The sequence below is a fragment of the Leuresthes tenuis genome, unplaced genomic scaffold, assembly GCF_036924035.1.
Source record: "Leuresthes tenuis unplaced genomic scaffold, fLeuTen1.0.hap1 SCAF_15, whole genome shotgun sequence".
NCBI classification, from domain to species: Eukaryota; Metazoa; Chordata; class Actinopteri; order Atheriniformes; family Atherinopsidae; genus Leuresthes; species Leuresthes tenuis.
This window is the reverse complement of record NW_027325369.1, coordinates 16452602-16472751: the sequence shown is the minus strand read 5'-3', so window position 1 is coordinate 16472751 and position 20150 is coordinate 16452602. Positions and strand designations below refer to the sequence as shown.

At 41.2% G+C, this 20150-nt stretch overlaps 1 protein-coding gene across 1 annotated transcript; it reads right to left on the bottom strand.

The window, feature by feature from the left end:
• Positions 1–7140: 7140 nt before the first annotated feature.
• Positions 7141–11735, bottom strand: crip1 (cysteine-rich protein 1). Its single transcript, XM_072365622.1, has 5 exons — positions 11554–11735; positions 8209–8303; positions 7850–7907; positions 7504–7548; positions 7141–7369 (listed from the first exon to the last, which is right to left on the bottom strand). The coding sequence occupies exons 1-4, from the start codon at positions 11591–11593 to the stop codon at positions 7508–7510; spliced, it is 234 nt and encodes a 77-aa protein (XP_072221723.1). The 5' UTR covers positions 11594–11735; the 3' UTR covers positions 7141–7369; positions 7504–7507.
• Between the last annotated feature and the right edge of the window lie 8415 nt (positions 11736–20150).

Below are 20150 nucleotides of genomic sequence, written 5' to 3'. Positions count from 1 at the left end.
ATCGTGTGACGAGTTCAGCTCTGGCTTGCCAGGCTTGATTTCCATATGCTTTCTTTCTCACAGAAAAGAAGACCTTTCAATTCAAAAGTGAATCCAAAGAGCACCCTGAAACCATGAAGCCCTCCCTGGATATGAGAGTTGGTTTATTTATGTGATGGAACATATTTCTTTTGATCAAAGTTCAAACTGAGATGCCATCACGCATTGTGTCTTGGTTCAGCTTGGAAATAAGAATCACATTTGTTCATCTCAGTATGAAGCAACAGTTCACCTTTTGATCTCAGGCTTTTTCGGTTTATTGCTTCTGCTCTGTTGTCATTAAGACCTGGCAACATGTTTTATCCTCCCTGATGTGTTTTTACCCCTTGGACGCAGAAGTCATAGTATGCATTGGGTCAAATCTGGGGCTTCTTCAACGGCTCGGACTGAATGTGTATGACTGTTATGGTGTAGGATGGTTCAGGGATAACTGTGGGGCAGCAGGAGCTTATAGTGAAGTGATTCTAATGAGGGGTAACAGCCTACTCCTACAACCACCATGGCAAGCAGCAGGGCAATCTGGGAAAGGCAAACAAGAACAGCATGAGGCTCAGATGTGTCCTAGCGTTCTCTTTTCGTCCGTTCCAAGCCGTGGGAGGAGGAGGAGGCGGACGATGGAGGAAGGCAAATAGAAGGGGAGAGAGGAGCAGCATGCTGGCACAAGAATGATATCCGACTATCTTACAGCTGCTCGAAATTAGAGATGAGAGTGAGGCTTTGGAAGATTTCAGACGGGGACTACAGAATCAGAAGATTGCGCTTAAGTTTATTCATCTAGGAGCTGTTTGAGTTTGAAAAATTGCGTCAATCTTTTACCTATAAAACACCCTTCTGAGAAATTTCCAGAGATTTATGAGAACTCGCATCTGCAAGAGTATTGCAGAGCATCCATCATGCAGCCACGGAGAGAGCAGGAGTCGTTTTCTACCAGTCCTCATATATAGTTCCGACCCTCCTGAGGCTCAGACAACATGTGTCGAGAGAAACCTGACAAGCGTGGCCAGGTGCTCCCCCCAAGAGTGTGTGAACAAGAGGGTGTAGGAGAGTTCAGAGAGAGGAAATGACTGTTGGGGTTTTTTTTCCATCTCCATCATAAGTCTGATATGATAGTGTTTGCACGTGGCCATCAAAGTTGAGACTTTGCAGAGACTGTAAAATGTTTTTCTTTTTGGAGAAATATTCTTACTGTAAATGTGATTCCAGCTGAAGGTTTTAAAACACTTGGGATGGGGGGGGGGGCGCTGTTTACCACCACGTTGCATCGCTCCTTCTGAGCTGAGGACACCAATCAGCCTACAATTCTGTTGCAAGTTAAATATATACTTGATGTGGGATTTCAGCCAGGTTTGGGTTGCAGAATGTCGGATTAAGAAAAAAAACAAAAAAACGCAGTTCTTTTTTTCCCCTTTTTTTGTTTGTTTTTGTTTCAAATTGCATTTCTGGATCCAGAGTCAAACTGTGTTTTCTGACAGGGATTTTCAGAAGTGCTCCTGAATTTGAGTAATATGCAAAGTACTGCAGTCTATCTTTGTTGACATTTTACTCCACCAATTCCACCATTTTTTTAATGGTCTTGTGTTTGTGCCATCGCTTGTTGTGTTTAGGCCTAATCAGTCATTGTTTGGATACTGATGTACAGCGCAGCCCCACAAATCCCCTCGCATGACCTATGTGTCCTTGGCTGGTTGATTTATGTCAATAATACACATAATTGTCAGTTAGAAATACCATAATTACATAAGTGGAGGGAGATTAACATGGTAAGTGTATGAAATAGACTAAACAACTGTTGGTGTTCAATATTTAATTACTTCTAAGAGGGAGGCCCCTTGATCTTGTGGCTGCCTCTTAGAAAAGAGGCATGCTTGCCATATACCAGCCCTTTGAGTAAACAGGGGAGAAAGCAAACTGATGCATGAAGATGTTTTTTTTTCTCTCTCTTTTCCCCAAAAAGCAGGCTCAGGCTCAGAGGCCTGACAGCCTCATTATCAGCCCCACTCCAGAGGCTTCCTCCGGGGCTTGGAGTGGCTGGTATACTCCCTCCTCTCTGCGTGCGCTTGCAGGGAGCTGGCTGCCTTGCAAGTGGCAGAAGCTCATCTTTTCTGCACACAAATACTGGATCCTCATTAAAAACTACGATGCCAGAGGGTCTATTTCTACACATGTGCCGGGACAAATCACTGCTGTGGAAACGGTTACATCCAGCAGCACTAATCAACTCCAGCCCAGTCCTGGTAAATGAGATGGGAGGGTGAATGGGAAGGAATTGGGGAGTAATGCAAAAGGGAGAGAAAGGGGGATGAAAAGGGGGAGACAAGATCAGGAGAGTGGATAAAGACAAAATCAAGATGGGAGGGATAGAAGGAAAGGGATCAGGGGATGAAAGAGGCACAGACAGCCATGCATATTCAGTTACAGAAATGAGGACCAGATTCCCTCATCCCCCCTGATATCTGACTGCTGGATGGACATGTTCAGCCAGACTCAAACAGGTCGCTGGGGGATGCTTCGCAAGGCCGAAGACAGTCCTTGGTTCACAGTTTCTCAGGATGAGGTTGTGCAATATGTCTTACGATGTTTTGCACTCCACACTTTATTTGGCTCGAGTGAGGCCCAAAAATTACGATGGGAGAGTGAAGGACTGCGTTGGTGAAAGTCCAGAAAGAAACCTGACGAGTTTCGCTCCAGCTCCATAGGACCTAAAGATATACTCCTACAGTGACAGAAAAGCTGGATCTTCTAAGGAGTAGTTCAACATTTTGATCAATTTATTTAAGTATCAAAGCAATCGAGTATTTTGCTTTAAGACGATGGAAGGAGTTTGAATAGATTATATCCATCAAAAAGGGAAAAAAGGGCAAAAAAAAGAAGGAAAACATTCAACTAATACTTCTATTAAACGTCACTATTGATTACATTTGGGGTAACAGTTTTTAAGTGAGTGAAAGGTATCCCCACTGTTTCTTTTAGGCACTGAAATCACTCAAACAGGTTTAGCAGCTGACAGCAGGCTGGAAAATTTGAGCGTACACCCCAAAGATTATTTTTCGCAAATATCACTTGATGATTTTTAAGTGGCCCACTCTTTGCTGTAAAAACAGATGTTCAGTGTAACATTATAGCATCATGGCATCGGCTTGAGAGTGTTCGCTGGTCCATATCGAAACTGGCAGGGGCTGAGTTTACGACTTCCGCGCATTCACACATCTGATTCAGGTTATAGTATTTGCTGTTACACGCAAGGAAACAAAATATCCATCGCTTTTTCCCCAGTCAGTCGGCTATGTTTTGCCTCAACTGAGAAGGATTTAATAAATATCCCATCGTAAAACAAGGGAAACCAGGCACACTGTGGTAGTCTGTCAGGGGGCCTGAGGGTCCTCTGTTTCATGGAACGTACTTCAGTGCAACGATTGAATAAATACATTTGTGGTCCATACCCACAAGGTTAAATCCATATCACTGTTGTACTTTCAATGCATCATTAACAATATTTCAGTAAAAAAAAAAAAAAAGAAGACTTATCTCGTAATGAGTTTTTCCGAAATGTGGTATTACTGCTTTTACTTTCATAAAGGATTTGAATACTTCCTTCACTTCCTCGTTTTAACCCATTTCTTCTTATTTCTTCTTTTTAACCTATGCTACCCAGTGCTGCTCTAGAATCTGTAGTGACTTGGTCCAGACTCAAATATATAAAAAAGCGGAAGCAAAGCTCCTGACTTTGCATCGAATCAATGCTTTTAACTGGTCCTCTCCATTCATTATGTGACCAAGAACACGTACGTTTCTGCTAGATCTTTGTTTGCTGAAGCTTTGTTGGCACATTTGAATACAAATGTGTGACGCGCTGCGCAGTTTTACCTAAACTACACATCGTTGACACTCTAAAGGCTTTTTGTAGACCATTTACGTGACTCTATCATTTGGTCAAAGCCTGCTATGCAAGTGAAAATGAGAGAAAGACAGTCAACAACATGTTTCTTTTTCTACGGAATTTGACTCAAACTCAAACAAATATTAGCATCTTAAGAATTGTTGAGGTGACGCGTGCCACTGTTCCTCCCAGCTGTCATGCAGTTGGTCTGGGCATTGTCCCTTGTTGTCTGTTTATAACATAATTCCAGATAAGGGCGGTGTCGTATGTGGCTGATAGCCAGCAGCGTGGATCCACTGTAAAAGTTGACCAAACAGAACAGATGAAGGTACAACAGCAGCTACTGAGCACGAGGGATACAACAGATCCTTGTTACTATTTATGCAAATAAGGACCCAGACTGGTCGCTAGGAAGTACACAAATGAATTGATGAGACACATTTACAACAGCACAAAAAGGGCATCTGACTTTTTTCCGAACACAACATCCTGATGCACTTCAGACCAAGTAATGATCTCTGACAAAAAAAACTAAAACAAATAGAATAAAACTGTTCACAAACACTCGAACACAAGCTGCGTGTGCCATTCAGTGCAGAGAGGAGTGCAAAGACCTTTACACGGTGCAGAGGAGACAAAACAATCTCATCTTCACAGACGTGTTGTGAACGGGTGATGACAGATGGGTCATCAGAGGAGCGAAGGAAGCCCCTCATAAAATAACGACCCCACAAGAGTTCAAATGTCTGGAAGGAAGAGATTTACACTCATTTAGAGCTGGAGAAGCCTTTTGGATGATAAGTCAAGCTACTTTAAGAACCAAATGAAGAAGAAAAAAGAAGTCCACCGCAGCTGCGAACATCTGTTATTTCACATCAATCTGTCTCACACTGGACTGAATTGTGTTGTCTTTAACTTCTGGATTTCATTTTTAAAGTCCAATAATTTGGACTACACTTCAGCCCTTTTACAGCCCAACATCCACACTCTCTACTCTCCCCTGGACTTCTTGGCCACCCACATTTGTGTGCATAAGTTATAGTAGCAGTGAGACACTTATTTTCCAACCATTAATGGCTTCATGGCTCTAAACTTTACAGTTTCATGAGGCCCTCGTATTTGTGCTGACACAGCAGGTCTTCTTTTGCAAATTACTCCAGCTTCCTTTACAGAAAAAAAAAAAAAAAAACTGGCAACGACTTCCTTTTAAGCACAGTGGAAGTCAACACAACAGCTTTATGCCCTCTGCCTGCATGATGCTTTTATTATGACTGAGTCTGGAAATCCTCCTGATTCTAATACACAAGGCCTCAAAATCATGAATCAAGTTATGAGCTGTGAAAAGGCAGAAGTATTGCTTCTTCTTCTTCTTCTTCTTCTTCTTCTTCTTCTTCTTCTTCTTCTTCTTCTTCTTCTTCTTCTTCTTCTCCTCTGAGTGCATTTGTTGTCACTGATAAGTCTCAAGTGTTTACATTTGAAGCTCTAGGATCAGTTATCAGGTTCAGCATCAAACTGCGGGCTTGGCCATTGCTGCAGGCTCGCAAAAACATCTGGATGCATCAGCGTGACTGCAAAGGTGTGGTATTTCCTGTGCAAAAAAACTGTGTGAGAGATATTTGCATCAGAATAATCATTATCAGAGGAGGAATCTGCACCAAGTCTAAACAGAGAGAAAAAAAAACACTGCTTTCGTCCTTCTCACAAGGAATTGTTCACAGATAGGAATTTCCCTTTTCCAAACCAAGTCATGAGATAATTTCACAGTGAGTTTTCTGCAATTTTCCCATGTGAATCGAACGTGAAATGATGAGCCGAAAAAAAAAAGCATCAATGAGAGCCTCAACATATAATGAAACCATCAGAGCGATCAGAGCGTCAAATGAAGCGTGAAGGCCGAAGATAGTAACATGACCCGTAACATACAAAATGTGTGAAGAAGCTGTTTCTGAGCTGCATTTCCCAGCCTTTTCGAGAAGAAGCTGAAGTATGTGTCACTGGCAAACATCCCTGGTATGTTTTCATCAGACGCCCCGGTCGAGAATTTTCTGTCACAGTGAGTGTCTTTGTTGGACAGAAACAGGGTGATAGTCAGACGGACAAGCTCACTGGCGGTCTGTTTGGGTCTTGTTTGTGTTTGTTGCCATAGCAACTGTTGGGTAGTGATGGTAGAGGCTTAGCACCAGAGGACTGAGGGCAGCCACGCAGGTCAAAAAGACTGCAGACAGAGCCCAGAAAGAACCAAATAGGAAGCATCTGGTGGATCATCAAAGACTCAGGGCGGCCTCAGCTGCTCCAAGAATGTGCCGCTGTTACCCACAATGCATCTGCATGGGTGGGGTTGAGGTTTCGCATTGCTAAAAGATATTTAAGAATGACTTTTTTGAAATCGAACATTGCTGCTACCGAGATGTCTGAGTTTGGAAGTTGCAGTTGAGTTGCATCATATGATCTTAATGATGGTGCGTTTCTGTGTAGCATCTGTGGGGAAAAAAATAAGGTGGTATTATTCAATATCGAGTTCCCAAAAAGAAAAGTAAGATGGAGATTATTTTTGGAGTAAATTTAGAAGGTATTACTTATAATTTGTTTGAGTTTGTGTTGGATCTCAGTGTATTGAGGTTAATAATCATTCCTTCTTTGGCCTCAGTGCTCACTGATGATACTCCGGTAACAGTTCACTTCATGTTTGGAAAATTCTGGAAATACTGGTCCCCCCCTCCGTGGATTAAGCGTGTTTTGGTTGCTCCAGAAATAGACCTTTGTTGCACGTCATCAACCCCTCATTTGTCTTGTGTTTTGTGTCCTTAAAAGCTGTTAGTAATGATTATGTAATTCTGGTCAGGAAGCCTGAAAATGTACCTTCTACCCACCGCACGTGAAGATTGTGTAACATCACTGACATCTTCATGACATCATCCTGTCAAAAACTACTGCCGTAAGTTGCTTGTGATCAGATAGTTTATCATGGGACTTTTACTGCCCTTTGAATTAAGACATTTTGACAACATGGAGGTTTCAAAGCCTTTTTAAAAAGCTCATCTTAGGTTTGCTGTTTGGAATACGACGGTAATTAAACTCAGTAATAAGAGATCATTAGAAAAGGTTTAATCAGGTCATAAATCTTATCTAGTTTGATGGATGTTGTGACTGTGTTATATTTCATTAGACAAAACAGAGGTTTAAACAGATACTTAAGGGAAAATAAGCAGTAAAAAGGACACAAATTTTACAAAGTGTTTAATCAGGATGAGACTAGACAACAACTACCTCATAAGAATCACGGCCGTACAAAACCAGAAAACAGTCTTGACAGACCAAATAAAAAAAATAAATCATGCACACAAAGCGTTTCTTCTGAAAGAGAGTTTGTCTGCAGGTTTTTATTGGGACTTCTGAGGATGCTGGCTTCTTCGATCTCGTTTCCAAGCAACATTTTCACTGAGGGGCTTGACCCTGTCGGTGAAGCGGAGAGAGCCCACGTCAGATAGCAGGTAGTGCAAGGATGAATTTGCCTGCAGTCAAAGTCTATGCAAATGGGATGAAAATGTACTAGAAGAAGGCCTGCAAGCAAATGAACGACTGAATACCTGTCTATTTATAAGAGTGACTTTCGGCTCCGCCACGTCCAAATCCTGAAAGACAAAGAAGATTGAGCAGGAATTAGATGAGAAGGGCATCTATGGAGGTGAAACGCAACAACAGAGATTACAAATGTTAGAGGCTGGTTATGAAGCGTGACCCTGACAGGGGTCAACTTGTGCTCTGATACGAGCAATTACAGCCAAGCCACAACAATGTGACGAGATCAGCATCGTCTCAGTGAGGGAGTTCCCCACTGAGACAAAGTTTAATGGCCAAAGGAGACGGAGCTCCTGACAGTTATATCATTTCAGAACACTAAAATCTTTACATCTTTGTGGTAATCAGGCTTACCTTTAGGTCCAAACATTGCACCATAGCAGGGGTTGTGACAGTAAGGCTTGCCTTCATGCTGGAAGAGGCAAAGTTTTATTACAGGAATGTCAACACATTTGGAGAAAAAACTAAATAAAATAAAAACCACCTGATCAGATCAAGATGATGCATAGAAAACATTTGTATGATTTAAAAAAATAAAATAAAAAAAAATAAAATATATATATATATATTTTTTTTTATAATGGTCAATGAATCTCTTAAATCCCTTAAATGCTCATTTATGACAAAAACAGCAGAAACACATGTTTGTTTTCAGTTGGAATTCAGTAAATCATCGACGGACACGTTCACGTCTTGTAATTCAGATATTTCACCTCTGCATGCGAGCCGGCCGACAGCGTCTTGTTGCACTTCTCACACTTCAGACAGGGCCTGTGCCAGTCCTTCCCCAGTGATGTCACCCTCTCAGCTGCCAAGCACACAAAAAGGACACAATTAAATCGCAAAGCTTCTAACTTGCCACAAACAGGGATATCATTGTCTGGAGAGCAGTTACTCTGCAGGGCATAGACTGTGAACTCATCCAGCAGTTCATTCTGGTCCCGTATCTGTTTTAAACCATAAAGATCTACTCATTGTGGATTAGTCTGAGAACATTGCTGGGTGTGGTACTTGAGGGAGAAGAAAAAAATCATTCCCTGAGGAATTTGTTCTCCTACTGCCTCATAAACTTTGATAAAGAGTCTTTATCTGTTAGTGCTGATCTGCAGAAACACCCATTGGGAGGACTGTAAAAAGTTAAAGAGAATTTCGACTCGACGTGCCTGAAATTTCATGTCTACACTGAAGGAGACGGAATCAAGATTAACTGTGAGACTCGTGACACGTAGAAAAATGTGTTTGCATGCACTGACAAATAAAGGCTGCCCAGTTTCGACCTCAGACTCCAAGAGCAGGAAAGGCTGAAAATGGAGAGCTGTCATCAGAAAGCGAGCTGGAAATAATGAGCACATAGCATGATCAACAAATCTGCAGATTTGAAAAAGATTAAAGAAAGCCAGGAAGGCCGGCGGATCCGTCAGTGAATGAGAAGCAACTTTACTTGCAGATGAAGCCAGCTGGCGTCCAAACATACGTAAAATGTCAGGAAATGACATATTTTTCCTCGCTAAAAATAGCCCGTTGTGGCATGAGATTACATAACAGGCTGTGGAAACAGGGAAAGGGCTCCAGGGCTGGGTCAGCCTCTCAGGCCAGCGCCATGAAAACATCCCAGCTGAAAGCGGTGGGGTTTGGAACAAAAGTCTGACCCGGAAAAATAACTGTACTTAAATTCAAATAGCAAACCACTGGACTGGGTAAACGGTGGATCCGGCCCAGCAGTAAATGGAAAAGAGTCGGTCCTAATTAGCAGTGATGACGCACATGTATGGAGATTGGCTCCGATAAGGATTACTGTTAAACGTGACCTCGGATGACATGAAATGGGGTGTGGCAGAGGAAACCAAAACCCCAACTGCTCTCTGCACCGGCTTGCTGTGCAAAGTGTAGTGGAAGTCGTGCAGGAGACACAAACACACAAATCTGACAGGAAACGCGCTTTGACGAGAGGTTGTTGAGGAATGCCCCAGAAAAGATGAATCAATCAGATGAACGGAGAGACATTTAACACTTTCTCGAGCTAAAATAGCAGCTATGCATGTGGTCTTGGGGATTCAGAGCTATGGAAATGAGCTTATCACTCTTTATTTCATAACAATCAACTGAATATGACACTTGTGGTTCTTTAAGGCTGATGCGCTTGAGGTTTTGACGTATTAAAAGATATCCATCAAGTTAGATGGTGCTTGTGGGAGCTCACGGTAAAGCCAGTTTCAAAGGCCCTGCTCCCATCGACGCCGTAACTAAAGCAACACATTCCCGTCTACGCTGCCAACTGCAGTCTTGCTGCGCAAAGAATGATTGACTGTAGAGTTTCCAACAAGGGGAAAGCGTTCTACCGTTCTTGGAGCTGGACCGCCATCATTCAGGCAGGCTGCGGTAGCCTGATTGCTTCCATCTGAGAGCGCAGCAACAGAGACAGAAAGATGGGAGGGGGGTGCAGCTGTGATGGAGAGCGCAGGCTGCAGAGGGAAGGAGTCAGGCATGAAGTTTGTAGAGGAGGTGGGAAACTGATGCGGACAGTTTAAGACAATGACACAACTGTGCATCCTAAACTAGAACACAAAGCTTTGTTTCAGGCCACTTTTCCCTTGGCTGTACTTGGGAATTGAGCTTCCTCTTTGGAAAAAGCCTTAATGGCTTGTTCTGGCAAAAACTAATTGGTTTGATTGTATTGGCCAGGAGGGGAAAGTTTATCCATGAAACAGGAGAATGGAAAGGCCGGCTCCCCAGTCACACGGTACATTTGTCTGACTGACAGTGCAAAGACTTGGCCTTGTTTTCTGCTCTGGCCACGGCCGCTGAGCATCTCTTTGGAAAAGATTTATCTGTCGCACCGCCGAGCTGGAGACGATGTGGTAAAAGGATTAGGACAGAGATAAAAACAGAGCTGTGTGCATTCCTCCCCGGATGCAGCGATTGGTCTGTGCTTTGATGGTGTTCTCATGAGATGCACAAGATCACACTGGGAAAGGGAGGAAGCCTGCTTCCTCAGCTCCCGTCTCGCCATTACTCATGGAGGACAATCAAGTTCCCACTGGGATCGAACCTTAGACTCCAAAATATCTTGATAACAACAACGCTTAAGTGCAGTGACCCCTGGGGCTGCTCGGCTTTAATCTGCAGAAATCCATACGTACACGATGGAAAGCAGCAACAGTAGAGCTGCACTGGAGTGTTTCCATATTTTGGGCGCACTCTCCCTTTATTTCCTTTTACAACATTTTTCATCACAATGGTAAATGCAAAACTTCAGCGTTGACAGTTTGGATGTTCCTGCCACAGCCAACAGTACAACATCAGAGTGCTGCTTACATGCAGTCGGGGGTCTTGCTGAAATAAAAGCTGCAGGGCCCCGAGTGAAAAACACTTAAATGTAAAGGTGTCAGTGTTGCTCGATTGTGTATCTGGTTGATATTCTCAGTGGTGGAATGCAAGAAAGTAACTCGAGCTGCAATTAGGTGCAGTTTTGTGGCACTTGCACTCTTCTTTTTCATGTTTCTCCTTTCCCTCTGTTGCATTCATCCCATTATTAAACAATCCCTCTGCAAATCATGTTTGGCATTAATTCAGAATTATTGTGGTAGATTCAAAAGCTCAAAGGGACTATAAGCACTACAATAACGATTAACGCACACTTTCAATGAAAAACACGTCGGTCATGATTTGCAAGATGTAGTTAATGCGTTAGTTGTTACTACTTCAGTCATTTAACTTGCGAACTTTGACGTTTCGTCACATATTTGCATAACTGATATAAATCGATCTTTAAATGGTGCAAACTTTCCAAAAATATCAACACGCAATGCTTATTATTTCCCAAAGTCCTTAACAGTTTATGAGATATTTTGCACAAATAATGTGTCATTTAAAGGCACGTTATTGACACCGTCGAAGTGTTGGTTTAATTCAGCTTCCTGTTTCCTCATTTGTGTAGTAAAACCGCTAAATTTCAACAACCAGGAAATGTTGTCACACGCATGGCAAAGCATGATTTCTCCAACGTGAGGTGGAAGTTAAGTGGAGGAAAAAATACAATTGAGGAGAGCAATTCTTACCGAAGTAAACCTCCTTCTGGCACTTTGGGCACTTCGGCATTTTGCTGGAGCTGTTTGTGTTGATGTGGAGGAGAGAAAAAGTAGATCCTGCGGATGGATATGACTGCAGCTGTACGGACTGGCCCACCTGTTAGCTCTGACTGACCACGCCTCACTGAAGTGCAGATGTGGAGTCCGTCCTGTATTTATACTGCTGAGGAAATAGTTCAACTGAAACTTTTCTGTTTTTTTCGCGGTGGGAGAGGCCACAGACATGTTGTGTTGACTCAGTGTGTACGTGCAGAAAACGTCACACGGGGAAATGACATTGAAGAATGTGGCTGCTACACTTGTGATGGTCTTACTACAGCATGTCTGGTTTCTCTATTCTTCTTTTTTTAATCTGTGCATTTCATTGACACAATGTGCCGAGCTGCGGTCAATGGATATGAGACAGCTGTGGTTCCTGAGCTGCCTCTCCAAAGGGTCACAAGTTTGACACAAGGAGTCACAAGATTATCATAATTTCTTACATATTTTTATACTTCCTTCCATTTATTTACTTGCAATACTTGGAAATATCTTGTGAAATACACAAAACGCCACAAATCACATGTCTCAAATGCAGCTTTTAATTAGGGGGTCATTAAATGATTTTACACATTTTACTGGGTGACCAATAAAGAATAATAATAAAAAAAAGATTACAAATACAGGTTGAGACATAATTGTTTCCAGTGATGTTAATGTGCAATAAAAGAGCTGATCTAGAATCAGTTCTTATCGCTGCTTCTACATTACAGAGTCTGCAAGCCAGCACCTGGACTCAATAAGGAATTAACTACTGGGATGTGTTTCACAAAATACTGAATTATTGATGTTCTGCACATATTGTGTCTGTGGTGATCTTCTATTCAGATTTAATTATCTGTGACCACTTAATTTCACATTACAAGTGCACCGCAGACAACCGAACAATGTGGGATTTATTCTAGGTATATCTTTGCTGTTTATCTTTGGTGTGACGTTAGAGAAGGGACCACCCTGCTGCCAATGTCATAATCCAGTTGAAGTTTGACTCAACCAATCTATTCACCGCTGAATGGTAAGATAACCCATTTGAAGAATAATCCAAGTCAAGGTGAATCAACACAGTTGGCAATGATTGAACACAAGCCTTTGTTCCGCATGAAGAGCTCTTTGGAGCGGCTAATGTGGCAAAAAACTGCATTAACTGGTCAAAGCATGAGCTTTACCTATATCGGACAGAGAGAATGTGCTTAAGCTTGTAACACACTAACACACTAATCTGTCATGTCTTCCTTGAGCGCACCTGTTAAACCTTCATCGTTCTGGAGGGAACAGGGAGTGAATACTTGGATTAAACAACTGCAAGCAGTAAAAAGCAAGTATTTCTGGTTGCTGCAGGTCTGACATGCACTAAGTTCAGGAGAATTACCTCAGCTGGGTCATATTCTCATGAAGCCTGATGTAATATCTTGAGGTTAGATTTGGGCCACTCCAAATAAATGGATTTTCTGTTTTTGAGCCCGTTTTGTAGTACATATATTTTGGCATTTAGGGTAATTGTCTGCCTGCATCATTCCGCTTCTGCTGAGATTCAGCTGATGTACCCCAACTTCACCTTAAGTCAGTTAAGATACCTCAACAAACTTTTTTTCCCTTTGATTATAGCAAGCAGTCCAGGCCAAGCAACAACACAACAGCTACAGATGGATGATGCTGCATCCATCAAACTTCAGCCCATGACCAGCGTTTTAATTTTTTATGCTGACATTTTACCTTGTGCGGTGTGTACAAGACAAATAATTCAATCCCACGCTCTTCAGTCCACAAAACATGGCAAACGAGCGCTGGCAAATTTCAGACTCGCACTGTTTTGGAGGGAAGAGTTTAAAAGTGAAACAGTGAAGGATAAATTGTGCAAACCTAAAAGCTAAAAGTAGAGCAGAAATCCATAGAGTTACAGGTCATATCAGCTCAAATGAGTTGGAAAATAGAGGTTGGAATTTACCCACCAGACTATTAGCTGCACAGCTGCTGGTTTGTTATTTTGTTTATATAAAGCAGTGTTGGAGATTGACTCGTAATTTCATAATGATGACAAGATGGTGTCATACGTCTATCTGACTCTCACTCTGCTCCGAGCTCTCAATGCTTTTTGAGTAATAGTAGCAGCACAAACAGATCACGCCCATGTCCAGTGCGACTTATGATCTGTTCAGTGGATGGTAAAGTTGTGTTTACTCAATAACCTTTGTCTGTGTGTGCGTGCGTGCCTCTCTGTATCTGTGTACAGGTCGCCATGGTTACTTTCATGAGTCCAATGCTGCACTTTCAGACACACCTTTAGTGTGAATTTTTTTTCGATTCGTTAACCACATTTGAGTGACATCTAAAAGATAACAAACCCTCAATAAGATCACCTTGACAACCAAACAGAAATGTCTTTGGTTATTTACATGCTGCATGACAGAAACATTATGCTATACTATATGTTTTGCTTTGTTGGTGCACTTTAAAAAATTGCTTCAGCTAAAAAAGATGTGAAAGCAATTTTCAAATGCATAAATTCACAGTCTGATGCGTGTCCACGTAACACCAAGTGTCAGGCAAGAAACATGAAAGTATCACGTATTTACTTTATATTAAATCAGCCAATGTTGCGAGGAACAAATGTTATTAAATGTGAACAGCAGAAGCCAACATGCCAAAATAAAGAAAGGACTGAGAAACCCAATCTCTATCCATGCTAACAGCGTGACTGATCCCATCCTCGGCACTGGGAATTTTGCCCTGGGATACTGTGGGAATGTGAAACGACAATAAGTAATTCACAGCACACAATGACACCCCTTTCAGTTGTGGTTCACTGTGACAGATTTACCTGCAGGGTTTGTTGTTTGATCGAAACTCTACAGAGTCTTTGAAATGCGCAGATCTCAATGTCATTTTCTTTGTGCGATGGTTTCCAGGGATGTCAGGCAGAAGCTCTGCCCTCCACAGATTAATCAGTGAGGTAATCTCTCCCAACCACCTAGGTAGTTGGATGAGGTTGGGCTCTGCCTTCGTTCACCCAGTGAGGTCGAGGCACTGCTGCCTTGTAATTACATCTTGCAGTGATCAGCGCTGTTCCCTTCAATTACATGAGATTAATGTGGAGGTTTCATGTTGTGCATTGCTAATCAAGTACAGTGAATACACACAAACCAATACCACATGAAGACTGTGCTCTGTGCACTCAGACTGAATTGTCCAAACATGCACTTTAGAGGGATTCTGCACAAAGACTTGCTTAGCTGTCAGGCAGATGCAAACTTCAGTTTCCTGCTGGTAAAGCTGCTTTTGGTGGCAGAATTTTGATTAGCTTAGTTGATTTTGGTTCAAATTAAGGGGATTCAGTGTTTATTATCAGTTGACCTGCTTGAACGTACGGTCCTTACTATTTAGATCCACCTGCTTCATCAGAAACTTTCAGAGACTTTGGGTTTTACTTTCCGAACACAACCTTTGAAAACTAGGATTTATTAATGATGTGTTGGACATAGTGCCATGTAATGGCATGTGAAAGGCCCCCTGTTTATCCAGTGTTTGGTGTCTGGTTTGTCCTCTGTGGCCTGCTGTTGTAACATGGCAGTGCAACATAGAGGAGAAGCAGGGACATACGTTGCCAGTTTTAAAGCAATGCAAACACAGCAGTTCGTATTACCGTGACATAGTACACTTATAAAGACAAACTGAAGAAGATTGAATTGCAGTTCTGCCCTTAGGATCCCCCTAAATAATACACACTTACACTTTAAAGTTTGAAACTTTTTCCAATTTACAAAAGGAAGAGGCTGTTTATCCAGAATGTGTAATGAAAAATTATGTCACGTTTGCTTCTGTGAGAACTTTTTCGTGTTTTTTTTTTTGCTTTTGTACTTAGTCACACCTTTCAAATGCTCGCATGCGAACTTTGCGGTGACATTTAAGCCAGTAAATACAAGTAATCCATGTCAAATCCACCAAACATTAAGCAGCTACTGCAAGGCCGTAACTACCATAGAGGACACCGCCGAGGTTGTGTCCTCGATATTTTATTATTTTTTTTGCTTAAATTGTGGTGATTTTATATTTGAAGAGCCAAGAGTAGCGCTGTTTAATAAAACAGTGGCTCAGTTTGGGCATACGTGCTGTGCGTCATCAACAACATGCACTGTCGCTATGGTAACTACCGCACACAAGTCGGACTTTGATGTTACTGCCACCGTTATTGAGTCAGTCAGTCACACCAGTCACTGGAAGCGTACAACTCGGATAGCAAGGAAACATGAATAAAAGTTTAATTTTAGTTAACTCCGTCAGTACCGGTCGTCAATCAATTTCCACCGGTTGAGTCAACATTAATTTTGCGATTGAAATGTCAGCGACGTCTTCGATTGAAAATTAAACGTTTATTCAGTGTTGATTTCTCAATGTTGGATTCTGAACCTGTTCTATACTTCTGTCGGATGCCGGAGCACAACGCAGCAACACTGCACAGAGCAGCTGTGCGGGACAGGAAGTCGTGCGCAGAAACAAAATAAAACATCCGGTTAATTTTCAAAATAATAATAATAATAAATCATTTTCTGTGGTAACTTGCCCTTACTTCAAGAGTCACCATAATGGTCCTCCAAAAAGCCTCTGAATGCCCCATTTTTACCACAAATTTGAAAAGCTCCACACCGCGGAAAACATGATGTTGAAATGGCGTATTGTTTTCATTTCTATCAGTTTAGTATTTGATTGTGTTTGTAGATTCAAGATTCAAGAGTTTTATTTGTCACATACATAATCATACACAGTACAATGTGCAGTGAAACTTTCTTTTTACCTGCTACCAAGAATTAAGGATAAGAATTTAAATATAAATATGTCAAATAAAAAAAAAACCTTGGCACAATAATTCCACTCAAAATAAGAAAATAAGAAAAATGCTTCAGTAAAAAAGGGTTGAGTGTAGGGTATTAAAATATAAGTGTAAAAATTTACAATATTATTGACGTTAGCATTAAGGAGCAGGTGAGTGAGATAGTCCAGTTTTTTATATTCTTCACCAAAGGGAAAACAGGATAGGGAGGAAAAGGCTGAGCCAAAACAAACTCATCTTTGGGCCAAGCAGCAAGAAGAGGAGTAGAGAAGAGAGAGATAGAGGGAGAGCAGGTGCTATAAAAGGAAGAGACTATGTCAGACCTGTATACTTTTAAAAGTCAGATGTAAAATGCATGATAATTGAAGTATTGTGTAAGATTATAATAGAAATATGTTCAAAAGCTGGTTTTCCTTAACAAGAGTGAACAGATTAGGCACTATCATCAACATGATAGTGTAATAGGGCTTGGGTATCTATTTTAAATACTGAAGGAAATATGAAGCATTTGTATATATATGCTTCATATTTAATATATATATAATATATATATTATCCCTCTGTCCCAGGACAGTTCATTCCTTTTTATTCATTCTCCAGTTTTACATTGTAACTCATTTGCAAATCATTTTGGATGAGGCTGATGTTCTCTGATAACAAACAAAACAAATAAGCCTAAAGGTCATTATGTTGTTTTTGTTCCTTTAAGACTCTGAAAATGGCCAGATTTAAATAACGGAATTAAAAAATTTCCAGGGGAGCATGCCCCAGAACCTGACTAGAAGTTCTGACTCATGACCTCAGTATTCTTTGGGCCCTGCGTACAGCCCTGAGCTACTGTGACTTTCTGCTGTCAGATAAGGAAAGCTTTACTAAATGTTGTTGCATAATGTTATTGCCTGCTACTATATTTAACAGAGTAACATCTGACTGGAAAAAAAAATTACATTGAGATTAATAAGATACTGAAGAGAAAATGAAACACGTCTCTTATTTAGCTGAAATATTAACAACCCATGGAAGCAGTTCAAAGTTACTTGCAGTTTGACAAAAATGAGCCCAATTAATTTCCTGTGGTGGTCTGAAAATCAATTCCACTCTGTTTGTTTGATTTCCTTCTGGGTTTGTTGAATTTATGGAAGCGGCACAGTAATTGGACACAGTGATGGATCAGGGTTCATACAGGGAGCAACACAAGCAAACATGCTCTTTTTTTTTAGGGAAACAGGGAGTGAAGGAATACAGCTCTTATAGATCTGTCAGGAGGAAGATGGAGCTGGTAAGAGGATGAAGCCAGGGAGCCTGTTGAAGGAAGACACTATGTCCATTTTGTAAAGCACAGGCTGTCAGAGCAGCTGAGTCATGAGGGGAAGGCCTGCAGTTTCTCACGCCTAGAAACCTACTGCTACACATGCACTGTACTGTAGATGTATTCACTCTGACATTTTAGCTTTCTTAATATCAAACACATGTGTGTTCTTTACATTCAGATATATTGGCATGGACACATAAAACACAGACAATGCAGTCAAACCAAAAAAAACTTTGACCATGGCTCCCAGAGGCTAAGTGAGCAGAGTTTAGGTGATGGGTTTCCAGATGGGTGGGAGTCGGAGCAAAAACATCTGTTGACACCGGTTTAAGTACAACATTCAGGCACAACTTGATTGAGCATTCAGTATCTGCAGTCTATATCATAATAACATTTTTGTTGAGCAGCGTTTTCCCTTCTATGGAATATTTTTCTTGAAAAACACGAGGAAAAGGACCTATATATTCTTAGTCTTTGACACATGTGACTAAGTGATCTGATGTTAAGTTTCCTTTACCTGATAGTGTACCTGATATTTTAAGAAAGTTCTCTGCCTCTGTGCTTTTTTTTCTTCCTCCTTCTTTGTGTGTAAAAATGTTCCCTTTTGCTTCATATTTTTTCTCCAACCTGTCGGAAAAAAATAAAAGTCTCTCAAGTTTTGCTATTCCTGTATAACAATTACACTTTTCTCACTATCACATTCAAGGCTACGCCAGGTTTTCCAAGGCCATCACTCTTTATCACTTCTAGCCTTTGATACCCCAGTTACCAGCCTCTCCCTGTGATCTGACCTGAACAGAGTAACATGGGAATGTCTTCACTTTGTTGTGATTGCTGGAGAGATTAATGATCTCTGGTTTTATCTCCACCCCAGGGGTATAACACTTGATAGGTGTGGTCAAACTGTATTATCATTTAGAACTGTAATGATACCTACGTGTGCAGTCAAGAGAGGAAAAATATAATGATCAACTTCAACAGCATGACTGCGTGTTGACTTGCAATGCAATGCTGTGAACTGACATAATGAGGTACCACAAGTTGTCTTTCTCTCAACGTAACACCCATTTTAAAAGCTATGACACACGAATAACAAACAACATGAAGTGTTAAAAAAAAAGCCCTGAAGATTACCATCACTCAGCTCATTGACAATCATGCAGTCATTTGTCTTGCATCACATCATTTTGGAGGCATCGTTCCTGTTTCATCACATTGAGTCAATCTTAGCTTGTTTGAACATGAATACACTCTAATACTCCTGGTGAGTGGATGTTGTTGTAACAGGGAATGAATCCAGGTGTCATGATGACAAAGAGGAAGATTTTTTTGTTGACACAAGAAATACATACGTGAAGCCGTTATCTCCGGCCGATCTTGAATGGAGTCTCTGGTGAATGATGCACGGTGTAGGAGTTGATAAAACAACTGCAGCTTGGTCAGAATGCTGCTGTAAGACCTGCATCACATCACTCCAGCCTATCAGTGATTTATAAACCGCTGAAAGAGTTTAAATGCACTCGGACGCCGCTAAAATGATGTGGGACATGTTTGTCTTTCTTCCACAAGATAAAAAAATGGGAGAATATGATACATGCATTGCATATTAATTCTGAAAAAATTCTCATCTGCTTCAACTCTATTTTAGAAACTACCATGCTGGAGCTGTCTTTTACTAATGTCTGAGTGAAGCGAATTCAGAAATTTGCATGGAAACAGATGTGTTTGACAACAGTTGTTTGAAACGCGCTTTACTGAGTTGTGGAGTTGGATTGTTAAACAGTGTTTCATTTATTTTCTAGACTTGTCTTTTTAAGGTTTTAAACCATCGCTCCATGACACAGAGGAGTTGTAGCAAGCAAATGTCAACCAATCTACTCCATCACCCAAAAAAAAGCATTTTTCATTGAGGTCAGAGTTTGCACAATTTAGGCTACTTCTGCAATTTCAGGGGAATTATGATAAAGATGGATAACGAGATTAATTTTGAGAAGAGTGACGTTGAAACGCAGCACCGCAAAATGTTGGAGTGGCTACAAGCAAGCTCAGAGAATCAGATGTAAGCTCCAAAGATTGAAGGGCCAGTCAAGTTAACAGTCTCTCACTGTGGTTGTGACAGAGCTGTATGTGCATGTACTTATTGAAGTTATCACATGTGGTGTGTGAGCTACATACTGTAGATTCTGAAGAGCCAACAACACACTGAATGTGAGATGATGATGGGAAGCAGAAACTCAGTGAGTGGATTTTTTTTGCAGAGCCATTAGAGAGAGAGAGTACTGAGGATCACCACCAACACCCGTGTCATTTCATACATGATAGTTAAAAACTGTCTCCGGAGACAGCAGGTTTCAACAAATGCAATGCTACCACAGCTAGCTATCCTTTCCA

Bases quoted from the DNA above. Each gene is read 5' to 3' on its own strand.
- crip1 (XM_072365622.1), bottom strand. From the start codon at position 11,593: ATGCCGAAGTGCCCAAAGTGCCAGAAGGAGGTTTACTTCG. The intron at 8,304-11,553 runs GTAAGAATTGCT...TGTGCTTGGCAG, and splicing joins CCAGAAGGAGGTTTACTTCG to CTGAGAGGGTGACATCACTG. The intron at 7,908-8,208 runs GTGAAATATCTG...TGCCTCTTCCAG, and splicing joins CGGCCGGCTCGCATGCAGAG to CATGAAGGCAAGCCTTACTG.